Source organism: Antechinus flavipes, chromosome 4, assembly GCF_016432865.1.
Source record: "Antechinus flavipes isolate AdamAnt ecotype Samford, QLD, Australia chromosome 4, AdamAnt_v2, whole genome shotgun sequence".
In the NCBI taxonomy this organism is placed as follows: Eukaryota; Metazoa; Chordata; class Mammalia; order Dasyuromorphia; family Dasyuridae; genus Antechinus; species Antechinus flavipes.
Window position 1 is genome coordinate 31,967,548 of NC_067401.1, and position 25,011 is coordinate 31,992,558.

General features: G+C 38.8%; 1 protein-coding gene across 1 annotated transcript in view; it reads left to right on the forward strand.

The window, feature by feature from the left end:
- NF1 (neurofibromin 1) overlaps window positions 1-25,011 on the forward strand; it is a 236,938-nt gene that overhangs the window by 50,656 nt on the left and 161,271 nt on the right. The window contains exons 3-11 of the mRNA XM_051992369.1: window positions 237-320; window positions 2,491-2,681; window positions 11,567-11,673; window positions 13,929-13,996; window positions 14,457-14,532; window positions 15,821-15,978; window positions 22,479-22,652; window positions 23,717-23,839; window positions 24,294-24,368. Of these exons, the coding sequence (XP_051848329.1) occupies window positions 237-320; window positions 2,491-2,681; window positions 11,567-11,673; window positions 13,929-13,996; window positions 14,457-14,532; window positions 15,821-15,978; window positions 22,479-22,652; window positions 23,717-23,839; window positions 24,294-24,368 (1,056 nt within the window). The remainder of the gene's footprint in view (window positions 1-236; window positions 321-2,490; window positions 2,682-11,566; window positions 11,674-13,928; window positions 13,997-14,456; window positions 14,533-15,820; window positions 15,979-22,478; window positions 22,653-23,716; window positions 23,840-24,293; window positions 24,369-25,011) is intronic.

Consider the following 25,011-nt stretch of genomic DNA (forward strand, 5'->3'; position numbering starts at 1 on the left):
TAATAACTTCATTTTTCAAAATATATGCAAAGATAGTTTTTAACATTCACACTTGGGTTCCAAATTTTTCTCCCTCTCTCCCCACCTCCCTCCTTCTTCTAGACAGCAAGCAATCTAAACAGTTAAATATGTGCAATGAAGAGTTAATTTTGCTTGACCAAACACCTCATTTTTTAGACCTGGTAGATTAGGTAATCATCATTAAAGTTTAGCATTCTAAATGTTTTTCCTTTCAGAGAATATTTGGTGAAGCTGCTGAAAAAAATTTATATCTCTCTCAGTTAATTATTTTGGATACACTGGAAAAATGCCTTGCTGGGGTAAGTGATTTGGTAAGTTTTGTGAATCTACTCTTGGAACTGATTATCTATATCCAAATATCTTTGGTGTACATACAGAAAAAAAGTGAACTATCTTTGTATTTAGAACACCATGATTGCCCTTAAATTTTGTTACCTGAATTGATCTGGTCATACATTTAATGTATGTAATGAGAAATAATTTTCCTGTCTTTAGTTCATTAATTAGATAATAGTTAACTTCATATAGTTAAAATATTTACCAGGGTTAGCGGAACAAAAATTTGACCTACTTTTTCCTCTCTTTAAAAAAATATTCATGTCTTTTGAGTAAGATTTAGTGACAATTTCAATATTTTATTTTATTAATTTTTGGAATGGATGACTGTTTATTGTATTTAAAAACAATGGCAAATATTGCCATATTACATTTTTTTTCATAATGATCTTGTTAAAATCTATACAAATAGGGTGGTTTTTGATATTCAAAATCATATCCTTTTAATTTTTGTTAATATTTGGGTAGAAAGTCAATTTCTACTTTTAGAATATAAACCTTTTTAATTACTGTAGGCAAGTAGGATTTAAAGCAATTTATATAATTTAATTCCTCTCTCTTAAAATGGTAACCAGAAGGTTTAGAAAATGGGCCAGCTGTCTGTCTGTCTCAAACTTCTTATAAATGCTTTCCATTGTCCCTCTCTCTCTCTGTTTCCCTTTCTTTCTTCTCTCTCTCTCATTTCTTATTAATGCTGTCGATTCTCAATATGGAGTTTGAGTAGAGGAAGGGGAGACTAGGGAATGGGATGGGAAAGCCACATAGCTTGCACCTCCTTAAATTAGTGCTTTACAAGTGTCTTTCTTACTTTGAAACACAGTGTTGTGCATTTCTACTTAATTAGGTACATCTCTGTTAAAAGAAACACATTTTTAATGTGGGTTATTATTTAGTGAATTTTTGGCTTACAAAATACTTTCTGGAGTTAGATAAAGAAAAACAAATCCAAAATCTAAATAGAACTTTTGTGTGATCCCTTATTTGCAGTTTTTTCTTCACTAGCCATTCTCTGTGAGTATATATTTATTTGTTATGAGCCAACGGACAAGAACTTCAAAAAAAACAATGGCCAGTGTCATCGACTAGTCCATGACACTTGTCCCATTAGTGTGTATACACACATACCTAGCTGTGATTTCATCGTTGTAATAAATTCCCCGTTTAGAGCTTTCACCTGCCATGACACTGTTGGGAAGCCCATTTGTAAGGCAGACACTTTTTGAGGTGCTGGGAATACTGGCAGATTGTATTTGCTAGGTGCTTTGTGACAAAGATGGCCCTGGAATCCTGGCCTGTGATTGTTAGAAGATGCTGCCTCATGCTGCTGTCTTGGGGACAGCTTAATGGAAATAGAAACAGATGTGTGATGCATCTTAGATATATGTTACTTGAGAATTTTAATTTACACGTTAAAAAGCATTATCTTGCATTGTTGAATTTCCTTAAATTACCTCTGAGTGATTCTATATTATTTGCCTTTGTAGATGAAGATATGCTTGAAAGCAAGTTGAGGCAGTTTCTTTAAAACTGAGCCAAATATTCTCAAGGCACTTGTGGTTAGTGTTGATCTCTTTAGGGAATGATTGAAACCAGGCTGAGGTTAGCCAAATGAAAGGGACCCCCAACTCCCTGGCTTTCCCTTTGATGATGTGACGAGCTTTCTTGGGGAGATCTCAGAGTAATGGGCCTTGTGCTTGACTGGCATTCTTAATCCCCAACTTCAGTTTGGGTAAGTGTAAGGGATCCGGGTCAGAGTCAGTGCTTCCATCACTTAAGAGTTTGTTAGTAATAGACATTTCCATCTTCCTGTGATAGTGAAGTGGCTTTCCATCAGTTTGGTGAAGCTTTAGGAGTCCTCAGGGCAGGGATGTAATTGGAGGCGGTAGCAGAACATGAATGAAAGCGGTAATTTATTGCCCACTGCTCATGTGGGTTTTGCCAATGGCCTTGTGTGCCTGCATCCCGCCACACCTGGGCAGTGTCAGGGTCTGAAGTGCGGGATGGCCTTGGCTGGGAGGGAGGGGGGCTCACCAGCGATTCCAGCAGAGGTGTCTCTTTCCACTCCCTCTCCACATGGGGGATTTATGCTGCCTGGACATTGAAACAAGCCAGTAAGTCTTGCTCTTACTTCAGCAGCCAAAGGACACGATGAGGTTAGATGAAACAATGCTGGTCAAACAGTTGCTGCCGGAAATCTGCCATTTCCTTCACACCTACCGGGAAGGGAACCAGCACGCAGCCGAGCTTCGGAGCTCCGCCTCTGGCGTCCTCTTCTCCCTCAGCTGTAATAACTTCAATGCCGTCTTTAGTCGGATTTCCACCAGGTCAGTGTGGGGAGCAAGGCGGGCTTCAGACAGGTGGGACCGAAATGGATGGGGCCTCTTCACGGGAGGCCAACTCTGTGCTAAAGGAGTTCACTTGAGCAAGCATTTATTATCCACCTTCTGTGTGCCAGAACCCGTGCTAGGTACCAGGCTCTTGCCCTCAGGGAGCTTCTGTTCTGCTGGAAGGTGGCTAATATGTACACAGACAAGTAAATACCTAAGTCCATGTAAAATCAATACAAAGTAGCATTGTGGGTGGTACACTAATAATTGGGAAGGTCTTGAAGGCAGTGTCTAGGGTTTAACAAGACAGTAAAGAGGGCACAGAACCACACAAAGAGATGGCGGCAGGAAATGGAATCTCAGGGAAGGGGAACACTAGGTGGGCCTGTTCAACCACTCCATTGAGGGTATGTAAGTGTGGGGGATCTTGATTGGAAAAAAATATTCAAGACTAAAGGGAGAAGTTTGTATTTCATTTCAGAGGCAATAAATAGGGAATGTTTTAAGGCTTTTGAATGGAGGAATTTATGTCCAGAAAGTTATGAACTTAATTTAAAGATGACAGATTTTTTGTTCAAAAATTCAGTTTTCTTTCTCAAGTTAATATTGCTCTTATGGTGCGGTGGTCATTTTTTGCTGAAATATGATGTTTTTAGGGGGAAAGAAGAATGAAAGCATCATGTATATCCAGAATGGAGAGTGTAGAGTATTTGTCAATTTGGGGTTTGATTCTAAATTTGCCTTGCTAATATATTCCACTTAATTAAATTAAAACAACCAGTTTACGAGGATGATAGTAATTTTACAGTGATATTCAGTAGCTTGTATTCCTCAGAAGCTCCCTATTAAACCCTCACCTGCCTCAATTCCTCAGGGAATGAATGAGTTGTTTTGAACAGCTGTTTTCTTGTGTGCATGAAATTTATTTGATCCCTTATTGCTAGCTCTTGGAATCTCAGCTTCCTTGGAGGCTCATTTCAGGTGCTCTCTCCCAAGAGAAGCCTTTCCTGCATCCCCTTGGGTCTCCAAGCTCTTAAGGGTTCTGTGTCAATATCCTGTCTTCTTAGTGAAACAACCTATCACTTAGCACAATACCTTGCCCCAAAGGGGTACTTACTAAATGTCCTTGAATTGAATGACCTTAAATTGCTGCCCTTGACTTGACTTTTTGTAAACTATATCACACTTTGCTGTACTTGTGGTAGCTCATAATGTAACTGATTTTTTCTGTTGTTTCACTAGATGGTAGAGTTGCTGAGTTTAATAGCTGTAGTTTAATACAGTTGATTTCTCTTGTAAATCATGTATTTCATCTTACTGCATTTAAAAATACGCTTCTGAGAAGAAGTGGATCTCTTGGCTTCTCTGCCTGCCTGCTGGCAGAGGGGTCCAAGACAACAGAATAACAGAAGCCTCGGTCTTGGCCACAGAGCTGAGCGTGATGATGCTGCCAGCAATGACCCAGAATCTGGCTGAGTCTTGGGTGCTAGATTGCTTTTTGATCCCTGGCTTCCTTATTGGAACTTAAGTGAAGGCAGAGGATGTGATCTGAACACTCTGAGGCAACTTGTTCCCTCAAACCAACAAGAATCAGAATCACCTTCAGAATTCCCTTGCGAAGGATGTTTGTAGCTTTCCAAAACACTCTCTCTCTTCTAGATTGTCTTGTGAAAGCTTGGCTAGACGTCCAGCTGGGGGCTTGGGTGGGATTAGTTAACCTAAGATAAGGCAGTTTTCTTTTCCCCAAGAAAAGAGTTAGCTTCACAGTTGCTTTCATTAATCAGAATGCCTTCAGAGATGCTGCTATCATTGACACAGAGGGCTAGGTTCCCTCTCTTGGCTTTCTCTTATTCTTTTAAAAAGTTATTTTTTCCCCTTTATTTCCTTTCTCTTTTATTGAACCCTATCCCCATATCAAAGGTATATCCAGGTGACTCTGCATGATACTGGAGCCACAGATGATTATATGTGATATTGGGGCCAGCCTTTCTGTCACCTCCCTGTCTTTGTCACCTGACATTGTTCATGACTAGTTTTCTGTTGGGCTGTTTGTGCTTTTTTTTTTTTTTTTTTCCCACTTGCCTCTGTTTTAAGATCATGGGGCTAAAAACATGTCCATCACCATCTTATGGATTTGTTCCAGGACATTTGTGAGCTCATCCAAAGCCTTTTGCACTTTTGTACATCTGACACTTTTTGTGACCTCATTTGGGGTTTTCCTGTCAAAGATATTGGGCGTGATTTGCCATGAATACTTAAATGATAGATCCATGTTAAATTAATGTTCTCTTAGGAATTATATTCTATATTTTCCCCCAATTTTCTCTTAAAATTATAAATAACATTTCAACATACAGAAGAACATAAATGATTGTATATAAAACTACCAATATGTTACCTACAGTCTGCTTGTTAAAAAGCATATGTTAAATTAAACAAGAGAATAGCCATAATAATTTGTAGAGCAGTAGCATCAGTTGAGTATGAAAAGTTGAATTTTGGGTCAGAAGAACTCAGGTTCAAGTCCTGCCCTTGACATGTATGTCTCCTGTGACCATGAGCAATTCACTTAGCTTAATGTTGCCCCAGGCAGCCCACTCAGCTGGAAATGACCAGTGGCTCCTGCTTTTCATCAGTGAAGATAGTTTTCCCATGCTGCTCAAATTGTAGGCCCTTCCTCCCAAGAGGTTATTTAATATTCCATATGATAATTCTGAGTCATTGGCTGAATTTTGAAGTGTAACAAGATGATGAAAAATCTTTTCAGATAACAGTCTCTTTTTCTCAAGGTAAGTTGTCTAACAAGCAAGTGGCTTTGCTGTTATTGGCCAAGATAGAATTTAAAACCGATCTCACCTTGAAGGCACAAAAATACAATGGAACCAGTAAATAGAGCTAGTAAAAATCCACATTATCTTATTAGCAGCAAGTAAATATATGATGCCTTGGATGGTTCTAGAATGACGTTGTGGTTTTTTTTTTTTTTTTTTTTGTCACTAATGATTGTCTTTGAAGAGAGCTTACATGCTTTGTGTTTTTATTCTTCTTAAGCTCAGAGGCACTTCATTCACCATTACTGGTTAGAAGAGTTGGCAGCATTTCTGCAATAGAATGAGCTTCCTGGCATTGGGAGAATTGTCTTAAGATGGACTCTGTTCATCATTGGCCTGACTTAGCCAGTTAGAAGGAACCTTCCAAGGGCCACCTTTTATTTTGAAAAGCCAAGAGCCAGCATAGGTCACTCAACTGTATTTGCAGATTAAACAATCTTTTGCCTTTTCAGTTAGTATTGGGTCAGAGAGAAGGGGCATCCTCTGATCGTGTCACAGAAAAACACTCACAGAAAACATGGCCCAGGTATGTTCATTGCAGAGCCAGTACTAGAACTTTTTTCTCCTGGGGCAAGCTTTGCAAATCTCACCTGAATGTCTGTCTGTCTGCCTGTCCCAGGAGACCTGATGGAAAAGCTGCTGCTCCACATTTTTCCCCTCCTTCAAGAAATCCAGTATTTTGGTGGCTTCCTATTTAAATTGAGCTATTATTTTCATTACCTGGGTGCTAAATTACTACTTCTTCAGGCCTTCCTCTTAGGAAGGCTGAGTATCTGGAGATGGGGATGGGGTGGCAACACTTACAGCAAGCATGTTTTGGGAGAGGGAAAAGAAAGTGGGTCTAGAATCTATCAACCATTCCGTCCTCTCTTTCCCTTAGGGATCATCCAAGTCAATTCTCTCTTTTTATAGAGGAGGAAAGAGAGCTACAAAGTCAACATCAGAGGTTCTAGAATCTAGTTCTCTTGGTGCCCATTTTACTTGCTTTCCTCTGGATTGTGGAGATCTCTTCCTTTCTAGGGGCAGGGGAGGTGAGGCCAGCCCTTCCAGAGCACTGGTCCATGGACCCATGCCTCAGATTGGGTCCTTCCAGCCTCACCTGACCCGGGACCTCACCCTACTTCTTCCTTTGCAGTCTGGGAAGACAAAGCTTCATGGGAAAGAAAAGTCCTGGAAATGAGGAAGGGAGAAGCCTCCTCAAAAAGCCTGGCCTGCGAGGGTCTGAGGTCTGGTATTTTTCTTGCTCAGTCAGCCTAAAGCGAGACCCCATCTCCCTCTGCTTCTTTTTTGTGTAGAATATGTTGAGAAGCCTCAGGGAATTTTAGATCTTGGAGAAGCGGTTTCCTTTGCTCCAGAGCAGGTTGGCCCCCTCAGAACTCCTGAAGTGGACCTTTGTCTCCCCAGTTGATAGCCCATCAAACTCTCTAGCTGCATCTCTTTCCCAATTCTCAGGTTCCAGGTCTTCAAAAGTCCAGTAAACGATGGAGTGTGGAAACTTTTTTTTGGGGGGGGTGCCTTGTTCTTCTCTTACTTTATCCCTGTTCTTCCTGAGGAACCCCTCATTCTGCAAGTTGTTTCTGGGTGGGATGTTTCTTGACCCCATAGACGTGCTTATTTCCTTTGGTGTTAAGTTGAGCTGACCCACCATTGACCCAGAAAGTAGTGGCTGGCAGAGCCAAGGCTGTGCCTCCCTGCCCCTTGGCAGGTCCGAGCTGGCCTGCGCAAGCTGTGGCCGAGGGACAAGCCTGCAGAGTCTGTGTTGTGTCCTGTTGGCTTTGCCCGCCACAGCTCAGTCCCTTCCCCCTCTCTACCACCGGGCTTTGTTCTGGCCTTCTTTAGATGAAGTTAATCTCTTCTCCATGGCCATTGACACCTGGCTGGGATGGATTTCTCCCTTTGGACATCTGTCCACCTGCTTTGCCTCATTCTGATTATAGTTCCAAGGGCTGCTAAGTAGTGCAGTGTTCAGGCCGTCTGGCCCGGAGGCAGGAAGACCATCCTCCTGTTTCAGATGTGGCCTCAGACACTTACCAGCTGTGTCACCCTGGCCTAGTCACTTCTCCCTGCTTGCCTTAGTTTCCCTATCTTTTAATTGGGCCGGAAAAGGTAATGGGCAAACATTCCATTGTTTTTGCCAAGAATATCCCCATGGGGCCACCAAGAGTTCATCATGATTGAAATGACTGAGCGCCATGACAGGTGATGGCCCTCTGCTGCTCATCCTTAGATGATTGGGAATCTGCGCAATCTCAGTTCTCCCACATTTTGCTGATTTTCATTTTGCTGTTTGCAGTCCCTCAGGCGGGGCGATTTATTCACCCCCAAACCTCCCATTAGTCGTTCTGCTTGGCTCTGAAAATGAATGTCATACACAGGATTCCCTTAGACTGTAAGCTGACTGACGGTAGGGACTGCCTTTCCTTTTCTTATTTTTATCCTCAGTGCGAGGTTATAAATGTTTTTTGACTGACTATAGCTCAGTCTTTCAACTTAACAAAAATTAATTTTTGCTAAAGCCTGAAAACCTTCATAGGTCTGCCCTTTGTTCTTTGTTAGAGAACACTGGGATCCAAATCATAGGTTGACTTCTGCTTCTCTCTATATTCATTCCTCTGAGTCAGCTCCAGGCCAGTATCTCAGGCGGCATGTCTTGTAGCCCCTCTCCCCCTCATCACCCTTCCTCTTAATGTCTGAATTTTTGTCGAGTGTGTTGCCATCCTTTTAGTCCCCTCCAGGTTAGCTACCTAGATATCGTTTTTGGTGGCCCGCTTCCCCACAGTGTCAGGCAGTGCCCATTCTTGCTTCCCTGGTAGTCGTCCCATCCATGGCCTGCTCTCCATTCACACCATCTCTCATTCAGAATGTTGCCCTCGCCTCCCACACAAAAATCAGCATGATTTTTCTAAAAGTTTGACTCCTCAGACTCAGGTAAAAATCCACTTCTGATTGGCATCGGAGACCTCACTAACCTTGTCGACTTCATTGCCTCTTATTCCCCTTTATACACATTGAGGTTCAGTCCAGCCAGCTGAGCCCCAGAATTGGTCTTGGAGTCCTGAACCCATCTCCAGGCTAGGAACCTCCTTTGATGGGCAGTCTCCAAGCCCTGAGGTCTCCTTCCCCCACTCTGCCTCTTGCCACTTTCTATGGGAAGGAAGCCTTCCCGGACACATCTCTCGGCCTTCGCAGTACCTGTCTCCCCCATTGCTCTGGAAGGCTTTGTTCCCTCCACACTGATTTTGGCTTTGCTCAGATTTCTTTGGCCCAGCGCGATCTCATCTTCTGCAGGAGGTCTTTCTAGTCCTCCCCATCCAATCGCTGCCATCCCTTTCCTTTCTTAGAATGTCTTCTTATAATTAGTTATTTACTAATTGTCTCCCCCATTACAATATAAGCTCTCTTCTCTTGGTTTGTCTGCCAGTGCTTAGCACAGTGCCTGGGACATAGTAAGCAGTTAATAAACACGAGCTGGCTGACTGACCCTTTCTGCCCTAGCAAGGATTTGTTAACAAATATATGCAACAAAACAAGCTACAAGGACCTGTACATAAAAGGTTTCCTTTTGTTTGGATGACTTTTTTCACATTCTTTAGTGTGATCACGGAAACCTTCAGGTGTACATTTCCTTCTTACAGAAGTCTTCCCTCTAATTACTTTTATGTCCCTTGTAGATGTTTGCCTACCCAGGTAGCCTGCGAGGTGAGAATTGGTGTTTTCCTATAGCCTTCAGCGCCCTGCTGGGTTTTGTTTTGTTTTGGCTTGGCCCTGTACAGTCTCTGGCTTGTCCTGTCTTCAGTGTGGCCTCCAAGGCCTAGCTCTGAGAATTTGTCTCCTCCATTTCCCTGCTGGCTTCTTCGCCCGTGCTCTCAGGGTCTCTGGCAGTTGCTTCCGCTTTGGCTGCCTTTCTTTCGTGGCCATTTTCTTTCTGACTTTCTGTCCCTGCTTTTCTTCTTTTGGTCTGTCATCTGTTGCTTCTCCCACATATCTCGGCTTTCAAGCCAGAGTCTGGCCTTTTAGAGACATTGCCAGCCAATCAGAATCTTCCTTTTCAGAGGCTTTAAATTTGTCTTTGGCAGCCTGCTGGCAGAATTGGTGGCTCAGAGGCTGAAAATATTTAACTGGTTTCAAATGCTGAGCACTTTCAGAACTGTCATCATTCTTCTAAGTGAAGGAATAAGAAAATATTGGTCATTGTAAAATACTGATGCTACGTTTTCGTTAGAGGCGGTGCTTGTATCTGGATTCGTGTTTGGGTGATAGCTCATACCGTATCCGGTAGGACTAGTCATGGTTCTCAGAAGAGAATCTATGCTCTCTTTGTCATTCTGATGTAATTATCTGTTTAAATGAAGGCCCATGTGACCTGAAGTGTTTGTGGAAATCTCACGATTTGTGAGAATCAGCTTGGATGATAAAAGTCATGGCTTTAAATGTGGCAAGCATGCCACATGATTGGAAGCAACTTAGCCCCATAAGCTATAGAGAACTCAGCAGGGTGGTTTAGCTCATTTCCTTTCGAAGATCATCTTCAGAATCCACAGCTGGCTAAATAGCTGCATGTGCACTATTATTGCATGTTTATTAACTTATGCTTTTAAAAGTTTTAATCAGTTCATCTATTCATTTAACTTGGTTTCCAGTGGACCTTTTGAGTTTTATAAACTACTCCCTTCCCCCACCCCCCCACCCCCATTAACAATAAATTAAATGGGCTCCTCTTGAGCCTTCCTTTTGATCTTGCCATTTGTTGCTAATGGCCCGAGGGGTCAGCCGCTGAAAGCCTTGGCTGATGTTTTGAACCTTACTTCCTGTCAGAGTATATTTGGGGTCCCTTTGGAGCAGCCGTGGTATTTTGGGCATGTAAAAGGCCTTCCCATTCCCACTGTGGGTTGCTACAGGAAGAGCTGCTGTGGTGTGTCGTCCGTGTCACGTTAGCTACACATCTGGAAGCAGCCTCAGAGAGGGAGAACTTTGGAGGTCATTGTTAGCAGTAGAAGGCTGGGGGGCGCATCCGCCGAAAGTTCTATGAACGTGCTGATGCCTGACTTGACTCTTATCGCCATCACACCGTGTCTGTGCATTTTGGCCTTGTGCACCCTTTCCATGCCGATTGTGACACGAGCCAATGCTGTCTTCTGGCCCAAATAGTCACTGGTGTGACAAATCCCGTTTCTGTGTTTAGGATAAATTAGATTCTATGTAAAGGGGGCCCAGAATTCTTTTTCTTCACTTGACATTCTTACTAGAATTACTTGATAGCCTTATTGAAAATACGGTGCAGCCTAGAAAAAGCTTTTAGAATAAACCAGATCGAGTTAAATGGATACAGATTTGCAATACTTTTTCATGTCTGCTGCCTCTTTAATGAAACTATCTGAATGATTCCGACTCTGCAAAGAATATGGCTTTTCCCTAAGTGAATGACTTACTGATAAAATAAAATATATGGAATACATTAAGTGGTAGAAGAATACATAATATGGAGAGGACTTGATATATCACACATTTTTCAGATAGCACATATACATACATACACACACATATATACATATATACACACATATATACGTACCCACACATATGCATATATTTATACACATACACATATATTTGGAAGCAAGCAAGGTTAAGTGACTTACCCAGGGTCACATAGCTAGTACATGTCCGAGACCAGATTTGGATGTGGGCCCTCCTCACTTTGGAGCTGAGCACTTAAATTTTTAAAATTCCAGAAATTCTGTTGTTCATTTAGAAATTTCTTAAAGGCTTACCTGATTAGTTTTTTTTTTTTTTTTTTGAGGGACAGATATTTTCTGTGTACATTTATGAGGTCCAGCAGATATAATTGTTAATATCTTGATTAAAATTGAATTTAGAAATTTTTGTTTATTGTAAACATTTTGAGAACTATTTTATAGTGTCATTTAAAGTCATGCACTTGGTACATTTTAGAATTACTTTTTCCTGTGCTATTTGTGAATTTTTTAGTGAATCAGAACTCTGGAATATTTGGAAATATTTAGACAATCAATTTTTGCTTTTGTCTTTCAGGTTACAGGAATTGACTGTTTGCTCAGAAGATAATGTTGATGTCCATGATATAGAATTATTACAATATATCAATGTGGATTGTGCAAAACTAAAGCGGCTCTTGCAGGGTATGTTGAAGTGAAATGAAATGTTCATCTGTGGCCTAGCTGAAAGTAATCCACGTGAGCCAAGGGGAAAAAAATCAGTAAAAATGGCACAGCCCTGTTGATTCTGAACATGGAAATGAATTTCGTATTCCACTCTGAAAAATAATTGCTTGTCCAGATGACCTAATGAAACGGCTTTTTGAAGTTGCAATTCATTCTTGATACTCTTGGGGAAATAACTGATCCCTTTTGAGACAGGAGACTCTGTACTTGGAACATTGCACATATTTCTGTGTTATTTGCATTGATTAAAAGAATGAGACTGCAAAATATAGATGCTTTCATTTTTCTGGATCTGAAGGTCCTGAGGGCAGTTCCTGGTCATCAGATTACTGTTTTTCAGGCACTATTGATCACAGGAAAGCCAGTTGTTAGTTGAATTAACCAAGTTCAGTGGCGGAACAAAACCCAGGAAGGAGATTGTGAACTTGAGTCCAGCATCTCAGTGTCTATTTTTACTTCTGTCGCTGACTCATTTCGTTGAATTGATTGCTGGGTCACTTAACCTTTTGGTGCCCAAGCTTTCTTGGGTATAGCGCGAGAAACCATAAGGTCATGTAGCTTTATTTGTAGCTTAATCAGTATTTACAAGGCTTTTGAAAAACTAAAACTCTTCAGGATAACTTTTCTACTCATTCCCTTATCTTGGCAGTAGGATAGAAAAATCTGTCTTTGTTTCATAGAGGGGAGGCTAGTGTTGATTACTAAGAGCCCAGTCCTCTTCATACCCTTGTTATTTAGATTAACAAAGAAATGTCTTAGGATCATAATTTCCATAAGTGAGTTTTATCTCATAAAATAATAAAACATTAGATCTCAGATTAAAAACCAAATCCTTGTTAAGTCATCACCAATTATCTGTTGTTGTTTTACTTGTTTATTAATAAGAATTTTTTTAAATAATAACTCACATTTACATATACAAACACACACGCGCGCGTGCACACACACACCCACACACACACAATTTACAAAGTACTTTGTATGTATCATTTCACTTGACAGTCACAGAAGCCTGTGAAGTAGGTGTCCTATTCTCTCTCCCTTACAGACTGAGGCATCTTAAGTGACTTGTCCAGGATGATACAGCTAATAGTAAGGGTGACTCAGGATTTGAATCCAAGTTTCTGGCTTTTGTCCAAAAATCCATTAGTCAAACTAAGTCACCTGTCTAAAGCAGAAATAATTTTTAAGATGTGATTTAAAAGTCAAATATTTCATTAGCCCACAACTTGATTCAGGCAAGGACTTTTGGAATTTTTTTTTTTAAAGACATTCAAAATGTATGAGCTGAATTACTAGATCTATAAATGGGCTTTCTCTGTACTGACTAGCTGTGAGTCAAGATGTGAATCTTTCATGAGATAGTGCTGTCAGCTAACTTTGTTCAAAATTAATAATTGTACTCCCCTTTTGGCTTTGCCATCATTAAAAGAATAGTGAAAGCAATTTACAACCACCTCAAAAATGGACAAGATAATATTCTTTCTAGGTTAAATATTGATCTCTTTCTTGTGTCTCAATACAAAATTTTACTGGCAGACAGCAACTAAGTTTTGTATCATCTGTTAGTTAGACTGCTGTGTTTCTGGTTGAAAAACCAACCAAATCCATCATTTGCTATTGGACAAAAAAGGGATTTTATTGGAAGTTTTTGAGCTTTTTGACAGTTTTTCAGTGGAACTAGTGTCACTCCTGATTTATGACTCTTCACAACTAGTTACTGACTTTTAAGAAATAAGAGTTGCTTGCTCAGCTCAGCTCAGCTCAGTTCAGGTGTCTCTTGTAAAGCCATCTAGGTTACTGCTTTTGGAGGTCCTTCGGGGAAGGAAACAAGTTTATTGGGTGGATGAACTCTTTCATTTCACAGTAATGCACAGCCCATCTCCATATCCCTGTGGTCATACAGGATGTGGGTCTGTTGCCATTTTAAACTTTGTCCTGGAGGGAAAATGAGCAAGAATGCCTGAGGCATGGAAGATCCAAGTAGTCTTTGTTTCTAATATGGGATAATGGGTTGGTAAGGAAGCATTCTTTTCTATAGTCTGTATTTTCCTTTCCAAGAGATTCATTGTAAAGATGTAGCATATTTTTAGAGATGGCCTATATTTCCATCACTGTGGATGACTGCAGAAATAAAACTGGGTTTTCTTATAAATGTGCCGATATATCTACATACTACATAATTAACATATATATATAATTTTTTCCCACAGAAACTGTATTTAAGTTTAAAGCCTTAAAGAAGGTAGCTCAGCTAGCAGTTATAAATAGCCTAGAAAAGGTAAATGTTTTTCCTTTCTTACATATTTATTGCTTAAATTGCTTGTTGAATTTCATCTTAAGTTATACTTTAATTTTGTTTGTCATGATAGTAATTATTACATAATTATTTTAAACAAAGAACAGTTTTTCTTCTGGGACATTGCAGGATTACTCTTTGATTTTGGTGCTCTTTACCACTTCAAAGAATCCTATATACACTCACCTGTTTACAGGGTCTATCCTGCCCCCAAAAGAAGGTGGCAAAAGCCTGGAAGGCAGAGCCTCTTCTTTTGGCATTTACATCACCAGCACCTGATACTGTGTCCCTACAGGTGCCTAGGTATTAGTAAATGCTTATTGTATTGGAATAGATTCATAATGAAATGTGATCCATAATTCAGCCAAATTTTTTTTTGTTTCCTAAATTGACAAGACCATTACCTTGATGTAAAATTGTGTGTTTTTAAAATTATTATTAGGCATTTTGGAATTGGGTAGAGAACTATCCTGATGAATTTACAAAGCTGTACCAGACTCCCCAGACAGATATGGCTGGTAAGAATAAACTGACTTATTTACTTTTACCCTCTGAACTTATTAGACCAAGGCTGCCATCCTTTAAACTTTCAACCTCATTTCTTATGTCAGATAAAGTAAAAATGGAAACCTCTCCCTCCTTTGCCTTTCTCTTTATTTTCCTGTAGTTAATCAGACAAGGGGAAGGCTGAAGTGAAGATTGAACTTTTATAAATTAGATTCCCTCTGAAATCTTTTTCTTTATGTAGGAAAATTGACATATTAGAGATAAATCCTGTAAGATAGTGATTGAATTTTATGTTCGGAGACTGTGGTTTTGCTTTGAGCCAAGTCCCTCTCCATCTTTGTTACATGTGTAAGGCTGAGGACATAAGTAATCATGTGGTACTTCCATGAAGACGTTCTGTAAATGGTCTTTCTTTGAGTAGAAGGCTCTAATCCCTGTTTGTGCTCTCTTCAAACCTAGTGGTATCAAGGGCCCAACAGGAGTGTGATTTTCACACGCAGGCAATGATCTTGGTTTTTTCAGACCCTTTCCTGCATTTGGACGTCAGAGACAGAGATCATTTTGTATCTGAGTGATTTAATTTGTGTTATTTTAAAAAAATGATAATTAATAGTTCCATGCATTCAAAGGCTTTTAAAAACATTTGACATTATATCATTTGATCCTCAATACTGAAATTAGTACTTTCAGGTGGAATTATTTCTTATGTGGATCCTAAAATATACTTCTCTCTGTCTAGGGAAGTGATAGTCTTCTTGGCCAAAAACTTGGTCTGAGACCCTTATTTCTATGTCCTTTAATTAGATTTTTTTCCTGCTTTTGTGGAATGTAATCTGGGAAGAAGTTTGTGCTAGGAATGCTCAAGTGTATCTAAGTAATAGCATCTCTGTGGCTGTGTGTTATTAAGTTACTTCCTTTTCTTCTCCTGTTAATTTCCTTTTGACCACAAATAGTAACGTTCCTTGTATTGAGTTAATTTACCTTTTTCTCTGGTGGCAGGATGTTCTGAGTGGAACACTTGTTTTTGTTTAAAAACAAATAAACCAGTTAGAAGGGTTTGTCCCCCACTATCCTCCTTTACTATTGAGGAAAGTAAAAGAACATTGTGTGGACTGTTCCTTCCTGCTAGATTGATAAAGATAAATAGACATTTGGGAGAATGCTTCCAATTGCTAATTTTATATACTTCCTCCCCATTTTTTTCCTGTAGAAATGAGAGCTTTAATTTGCTACATGGGCAGAGGGCAAACCTATATTATCTTTCCTAATAGTGTCATCTGATTTTTTTTTTTCATATAGAATGTGCAGAAAAATTATTTGACTTGGTGGATGGTTTTGCTGAAAGCACCAAACGTAAAGCTGCAGTTTGGCCACTGCAAATCATTCTTCTTGTCTTATGTCCAGAAATAATCCAGGACATTTCCAAGGATGTGGTTGATGAAGCGAAAATGAATAAGGTAAAAAGAGCAAATTTGTTTACAAAAAGTAAAAAAACTGAAGCGCTTTTTACCCCAGAACAAGTTATATCAGGTCAACCCCATTTCCTTTTTTGACTGGCATATGGGATCAGGGGAAGGCTGTTGATTATTCACCTAGATGTTAGCAAATCCCTTGACAAAGCCCCTACTTTTTGTCTTGACAAAGGAGGGAGGCATTGTCTAGGTCAGCTTAGAAAAAGGATGTTTCCCATTAGAATACTCTGACATGTATCTTTGTCTCCAAGCTGTCTTATAGTTGTATCAGGGTTGGGAGTTTCGGTTAAGATAGTGGAATGATAAGGGATAGAGGAACCTCACTCTTCCATATGCCCTAGCTGTGATTCAAAAAGAAGATCCAAAATGATGAGGATTCCCTATAGAAATACTAGTAAGCTCCTTCATCTGCCTAAGAATACCCCTTAAGATTCCCAGAAACCAGAGCACTGGGGCAGAGAGCCTGCTGGGAGGATCAGCATGAGTTCAGATGAGCTGAATGGAAGACCATGGCAGGCTTAGGCTAGGGAAGATTTGAGGATGATAAAGGCTGTTGCAACCTTTCAATCTGAGGGATTGGCTCTGTGGATTGCTGACTGGGCACCCTGTAGCTTGTCTCTCTCTGAGATCAGACAAATCCTGCTGTGGTGACTGGCAAGACCTGGGAAGTGGAGGTCAGATTCAGCCAAGAGCACCTGAGGAATTTTGGCTCTTTGGAATAAAGTCCTGAGTCAGGAACTGGGACTAGAGATAGGAACAAGCAGAAGAAAACAGAAGATTATGAAGAAATACAATGGGTGAAGGAATGCCAGTTTGGTTAAAAGGAGATAATATTGCTTAGTACATAGTAAGTACTTGCTGAATGTTTGTTCTTTTCTCCCTTGTTCCCAAATAGAAGAGAATAACTTTACATATATAAATAGAGTTTCCTGGGGGAGAAAAAGGTTGGTCACAATGAAGTAAGTCTGGAGGAAAAAATTGTAAGAATAAATGGCTTAAAACAGAAACTAGAAATTTTTTTCCAAATAGTACCAAACAGTACTCAATGACTCCATGAGGCAAGAAGAAAGGCTAGAACAAAATAAAAAAGAATGAAAAATAGAAGAAAATGTCTGATATATATATATACATTATATATATATTTCCAAAGGGAAAATGAAACTAGAAAGAATTCAGAGTTACCTCCTGAGAAAAACTTAAAAACAAAAATTCCTAGGAACATCAGAGATAAAATCTACCAGCTTTGGGCCAAAGAAAAAATACTTCTAACAGCTGGAAAGAAAGAATTCAAGTAGTAAGGAGCCAGAGTCAAGATCACATAAAACTTGGCAGCAACTACCCTGAAAGAGAGAATATTTTAGAATATTTTTTCACAAGACAAAATAAGTAGGTTTATTTAAAAAAAGGTTAACTTTTCTTTATAAAACTTAATTTATTCTTGTAGGAGAAAATAATTAATCTTTAATAAAATAGAGAACTTAATTTAAAAAAATTTAATAGCTTTTTATTTATCCAAATATATGCAAAGATAATTTTCAGTATTCACCTCTGCAAAACCTTGTCTTTCAGATTTTTCTCCCTCACACCCTCCCATAGACAGCAGGCAATCCAATATAGGTTAAACATGTGCATTTCTTTTAAACATATTTCCAAATTTGTCATGCTGTGTAAGAAAAATCAGATCAAAAGTTAAAAGGAAAAAAAAAACATGAGAAAAGAAAAAAAAACAAGCAAACAAACAACAATTACCCCTCTTCTCCCAAAAAAGATGAAAATACTATTCCTTTATCACATTCAGCTTACATAATTCTTTCTCTGTATGCGGATGCCTCTTTCCATCACAAGTGAAATAGAGAACTTTTAAATCATTTATGATAGAAAGACCAGAATTACGTGGAAATTTTGCAGTGTAAACACAAAGTTCAAGAGAAACTTAGAAAAACAGTTGAAGTGAAAAGAGCTAAATGATGAAGTGCTTGTATTCTATTGGGGAATTTGAGATGAGATAAGTGTCTCTTCAGAATCTTTATGTTTTCTAGAGAAGTGTAGGAAGCCTAGAGGGTGTTTTTTTTTTTCCTATAATTTGATGGCCTTTGGAGAAAAAGAAAAGCTGGAAAAAGGAGTAAGTGGAAAAATGTGGAACAAGGGGGTAGAATTTATTCATAGTTAGAGTAAAGAAGAAGACTGTATAAACATGGAGGAAATGATAAAAAGTGTAAGTATGACATAAAATCCAATCTTATCTGAACTAGACAAACAATATTGAACAAAGAGGCATACACACACATACACAAAGAATTGGTGTAATAATAACATTGCATTCAGCAGGTAAATATAGGGAAAGGAAAGGGAGAGAGGCATTTGTTTGAGAAGAAAGGTAGTCTTAGTGGGGACAGTTACAAAAGAAACTTCAACTTTAGAGGGTTGATTGTGAAGAGGGAAACTAGAAAAGCATAAAAAAGCAATGATCCGGATTTGAGAAAAAACTGGAGGACTATCATAGTTCAGTTACAGTTCACTAGGGTTGATCACTTTCCTTATATTTCACCAGTTTCTCTCCGTAAAGAGGTGCTGGGGTATAAAGAGGAAAAATACAAGAAGCTATAATGATGAGGGAAAAGACACAATTAGCATGAATAGGAATGGGAAGAATTCACCACTACAAAGTCAGAACATAGCAGAGTAGATTAGGAAGCCGAGAATACCAGTATGTTGTATGTAAGAAACATACTTAAAATAAAGATTCATACAGTTAAATTACAGTTAAAATCTACTATATTTCAAGAGTACCAGTGATAATCTTAGACAAGGTAACAGCAAAAATAGATTTTAAAAAAGAGATAAATAGGGAAATTATGTTTCCAGGGGAAGTAAACAGTACATTAATATCAAAATTTAACATATATGCACATCAAATGACACAGCATCTAAATACTTAAAAGTTAGTTGATAAAACTCTAATATTGGAGAACTTCAGTATACTCTTTCAGACCTAGACAAAATAGTAAAACAAGGAGTTAAAAGATATGAATAGAATTTTAGAAAAGTTTGACATGATAGATTGTTGGTAATGACTGAATGGGAATAGAAAGGAATACACATAATCTTGTCAGTATATAATAACTTTAACAAAAATTCACCATATATTAGAATGTAAAAACCTTATAGACATGTTGAAAAGCAGAAATATTAAATACTTTACTGATGACAATGTATAAAAATTCTGTTTATCAAAACAATCTTTGGAAAATAAAGTTTAAATATTAATTGGAGACTAAATAATCTTACAGAATTGATGGGTCAAAACAACAACCACTATGAAAATAATAGATAATTTCATCGAAGAAAGTTTTGGAAATGAGACAGGATAACAGCATTTTTGAGATGTGGCCAAAGGAGTCATTAGGGAAAAGTTATTTCTCTGAATACTTTCATCACCAAAGAAAGAATAGTTTAATGACTTGAGGGTACAACTAAAAAACCCCTAGAAAACCAACATTAAAAAATACCAATTAAATGTCAAAGTAGAAATTATCAAAATAAAGGAAAATACTAACAAAATTAAAAGCAATAAACCATTGAATTAAAATAAATAAAACTAGGAACTTTTTTGTTTTGGTGAGGGAGAGAAGAGAAATAAATGAAATAGAGTAAACATTAGATAATAAGATTTTTAAAAGTATTTTATTTTTTCTAATTACATATAAACACAATTTTCAACATTCAATTTTTGAAAGACTTTGAGTTCCTTATTTTTCTCCCTTCGCTCTCTGCTCCCCAAAATAACAAGCAATCTGATGTAGGTTATGCATGTATGACAATACATTTCTATATAACTAGGAAAAAGGAAAAAAAAAACCCAAGCTGCTGTTATCAATAGTGGAAAAGGAGGATCATAAAAATGAAGATAAAGTAAAGAAAATTATTAGAAAATATCTCATATAACCAAAGCACAATAAGACTGTCAACTTAATGAAATTAGTGATCATTTTCAAAAATATAATGTGTCTGTCATCCTTGTCCTTTTCTCCTTTGACCTTTCTCCAGTTTTCTACACTGTTGACCACTATCACCGCCTGGATACTTTCTCCTTGGCTTTGTGATACCGATGTCTCAATTCCTCTTTCCTGCCAAATCACTCGTCCTCAGTCCTCCTTTGTGAGTCATCATTTATGCTTTGCCCTTATAGGTGTGAATATATTTCAACAACCCATTGTGGGATTTCTGAATCTATTCTCTCTATACTTACTGTCTTGATCTCATAGGTTCAGTTTATTCTTCATATGACTCTTATAACTAAATATCCACCCCAGTTTCTGTCCTTGAATTTTAGTTCTATATCTCCAATTGCCTTTTTTTGTGGTGGTCTTTTGAGGGATATGTTTATTTCTACATTAATTTTAGAAAATCTGCTTTTTTCCCTTTACTACCTACATTTCCAAATTGGTGTGCATGGGGTGGGAAGATAGAAAAATATGCATTATCAAACAAAATAAATCCTCATTTTGGCCATTCAGTTTAAAGAAATCTTAGTAGATCTCTCTGAAACCATTCATTTCACTTTTTCTTATACTGTAGTTTATTCCATTACCATTACTATATATCATAATTTGTTTACTTACTTTCCAGTAGATGGGCACTCCTTTGGTTTCCAATTTTCTACCATATCCTACTTGACATTTCTAATTGGATGGCCATAAGCATCTTAACCTCAGCATGTTTAAAATTCAATTTGGTCTTTTTCATCATATTCTTCCCTCTCTCTAACCTCTTTATTTCATTTAAGACCATCCCCATCCTTCCAACCACTCAAGTTTGCAAACTTAGAGTCATCCCTGATGCTTTCTTGCCCTACACATCCTACCCCATTTCAGTTCAGCCTTATTGTGGAGGTAGAATTGACATGTCTCCCGTTTCTCCAAGGTATAACTATCTTAGTTCAGGCCCTCATAATCTATCATCTGGATTGTAGTAATAGCCTTCTAATTGGTCTTGTCTCTGTTATCTCCCTTTGCAATGTGTCTTTCATAGAATTGCCAAAAATGGATTACCTAAAGCATATGTTTAATCTTGCCACTTCTCTGCTCAAAAATCTCCTCTGACTTTCTATTACCTTTAGCATAGAATAAAAATTTCCCAGATTGGCCTTTAAAGCTCTTCACAAACTGACTTCAGTCTGCTTTTCCTAATTTATTGTCAGTTACTTCTCCTGGTCCCGCCAAACTGACCTTGCCAGTTCTCATACGTTACCTTTTCTCCTTTCTCAGGGTAGTTTTTTTCAGGCATTGCTTTCTTACCTGGAGTTCATACGTCCTTCTGTTGCCTTTCAGAACCATTGGCCCAAGCTTCACTTTATGTGGTGCCTTTCCTGTTCTCCAAGAGCTGCTAGTTCTCCCTTTCTTTTCTTTCCATTTCTTTCCTGTGCCCTGGAAACTGATGTACATTTTCTTATAATCTGATTTGTATTACTTCTCTGTGAACTCATTGACATCTAATCTCACTGAGATCAGGTGCTGCTTTGTTTTTATCTTTGTCTTTCCCAGTCCCTAGAGTCATACTTGATATGTAGTAGGGTCCTAATCAGTGTTTGTTGGATGATTGAATTTAAGGAGGGATGAATATTGTCATCATCAAAGCTTTAGAACTGGAAGGGAACATAAAGCCCATGAGAAAGAGATTGAAACCGGGGCACCAAGTCACTTTGGATTTGTGGTGAAGAAAACAGACAGTAACAGGATTTTTCTTGAGGTCTCAGAGAAAGTGATAATGATTGACATTTGTGGATTTCTTATATCATGTTTCAGTAGGATTAGGATTTGGATTGGGGAAACTTCTTTTTAGATGAGTTAGTCAATTAATTATTACTACTTGGTCTAGTAATAATTCGAGGCAGTAAGGGATGAGAAGAGGATTGGGCTTGGAAACATGAAGATTCTTGTTCAGATCCCATCTCTGATCCCTTCTAGATTCTAGTAAAAGTGGATTTTGAATTCTTTCCTCTGGGGAGTCACGTGACTTCTCAAAATTTTAGAGTTTTTATTTCCTCATCTGTAAAATGGGGATAAGAAAGCATGTGTAGTGAGTTCCTCGTTGGGTTGTGGGAAGCTCAAATAAGAAATTTGACTCTGGCAGCATTGCTGGTGCTTGTGCTCATTGGTATTGCTCTTAACTTTGTGCATTCCTGCAGGCTATACATCCTCCTTATACATCCTCCTCCTTCCTTCCTTCCTTCCTTCCTCTTTCCCTCTATGTATTTTTCTGTTCTGTCTCTCTGTTCCCTGTTCCCAGATGATATGCTTTTTTATGCAGCTGAGAACAGTATTGTCAGAAGTAGACAATCATCAGTGTTTTAGTTGAATTGACTTAATCATGTGTGTACACATTCATGGCTTTGTGCACCCCCTTTGATGCATGTCACATGACAGACTCCCCCTCCCCCCATCACGGTTTGTCAGATTGAATTACAGAAAATGTTTAAATTACAGAAAATGTTTCTCGACAATCTCAGAAGAGCACTGGCCGGCCATGGCGGGAGCAGGCAACTGACAGAGAGTGCCGCGATCGCTTGTGTCAAACTGTGCAAAGCCAGCACCTACATCAACTGGGAGGATAACTCAGTCATTTTCCTGCTCGTCCAATCCATGGTGGTGGATCTGAAGGTGAGGGGCTTGGGTTGGTCCATGGGCTAAGCAGAATCAATGCATTTTTATTGGGAGTGCTTCCTATAGACTCTTACTAGAGTTTGGGGGGTTGGGGTTGGGGAGACCTGATTTCAAATCCTATCTCCGACACCCACTGGGTGAACTTGGCAAGTCCTTTAACACTGAGCCTCAGTTGTCTTACCTATAAAATAGGAATGACTTTCAAGAATTGTTGTGAGATTTAAATAAAATAGTGAATGTAAAGTTACTTTGTATTAACTTTCCAGCCTTAAAACTTTCCATAAATGTCACATATTATTAATACCACTTCTCAGATTCTCTTCCTTTGCTAGCTGCTGTAGTGTAATGCCAGGCAGCTAGGTGACGCAGTGGATAGAAAGCCGGCTCTGGAGTCCGGAGGACTCACATTCTTGAGTTCAAACTCGATCCCAGACACAGACTCACTAGCTATGTGACTCTGGGCAAGTCTTAGCTCTGTGCCAGTTTCCTTGTCTGAAAAAATGAGTTGGAGAAGGAAAAAGTGAAGTCGGCAGCATCTCTGCCAAGGAAACCCCACCTGGGTCCAGGAAGAGTCAGACAGGGAAAGGAAACAAAAAAAGACTGAACATCAAAGAGTGAGCCATTTAATACCTACTTTCCCTTGATCTGCATATGGATGACTGTCTCCGGTCTGAACATTTGCTATCCTGACGCTTCTCCTAAGACCTAGAAGTGAATTGTGACTCCCAGATCGAACAGAAAAGACCTTAGGCTGGAGTGACGGAGGAGCCACAGCCAGATGTTCCCAGCTGCATGTTTTCAGTTCACATCTAGTTGCAGACACTTTCTGACTTTATGACCTAGGCAAGTCATTTTCTTTCCCTGAGGTTTCATGTTCTCATCCACCAGATGGGACCATGCCCCCTTAACCTGCTTCCCTCATAGGGTTCTAATGTAAGAGCCGCCACACCTGTGAGGTTGGGAGCAAGCTTCGTCACGCCCTAAGAACAGTAACTGTTCTGTTTGTTTTGCTGGACAGGTCCTGGCCCTTTAAAATGTCTCTGTTCTCTCTCTTTGTGTAGAACTTGCTCTTTAATCCCAGTAAGCCCTTCTCCAGAGGCAGCCAGAATGCTGATGTGGACCTCATGATAGACTGCCTGGTTTCTTGCTTTCGCATCAGCCCTCACAACAACCAACACTTTAAGGTGAGAGAGACCATTAGGTTTTAGCTAAGCGCATTTGTAATTAATTTTGTCATCTCTAATTAGCTCACAGGTATGACCTAGGAATAGATTCTCTTTTCTATTTTAAAATAAGCTTTATTGAAGTATTTTGGTTTTTATATCACCATAGTTTCTCCTCTTCCCCCTCCTACAGAGCCGACTCATGTAACAAATTGTTGTGTGTGTATGGGTTTTTTTTTTTTTGAGACAGAAAAAAAGAAGAGGAAAAAGCCAGCATTACTGAATTAATACAAAGGCAAAGTCTGAAACTATGTGTCGGGTGCACCACTTGGTGGTATTTCCATGTGTTAAATTCAGAATATCAAGCCAGATTTATTATTTAATACTTTGAATTGCATTTTTATTTTGATTTTGTGTCAGTTATTTATTAAATATTATTCACATTGAAGTAAAACATTGAATTTTTTTCCCGTAGATCTGTTTGGCTCAGAACTCCCCATCTACATTTCATTATGTGCTGGTAAACTCCCTCCATCGAATTATCACCAATGTAAGTCTAAAAGGTATTGATTAATTATCTCAGAGTGATCTTTTTTTAAACATATCTTTTAAAAGGCAGATTCTTTAATACGTACATAAGGTAGGAAGGTTTGGGAATGTCAGTTCTAGGAAAGGGTCAGTTATTACCATACTTCTTTTGTGGGTTTTCCCACCTAACATTTTTATAATATATGGGCAACGTATGTGGGGAATTCTCTAGTACCATGTCCCCATGCTAAAGAAAGACTCTGGGATTCTTTTGCCAGACTAGACTTAAATATGTAAAGAAGGCTAAAAGTGTCAGGAAACATTACTTTTGAGAATCTAGTGTGGTGTTTCTCAATTCTTCTCTTAACATAGTTGTAATTTTTTTTTCTGTGCACTCTGACCTATGGCTGAACTCCTATCAGTTACATGTAATTGACTGTCACCTTTTAAAATCAGAAACCATGTATTCCATTATGATTCTTATAAGCCATTGACAGATGGGCCTAAATTGTCTTGATCCATTTGTAGAAGAATGTCCTGAAGCAGCTGCCCACACGTTGAAAACTTTAAGAGCTACTCAGGACAATCCCACACATCACCCACGTGAATCCCTTCACGAGTGAGAAGCTAGAGCTGCTTCCTGTGGTGTAATCAACAACTTGAAT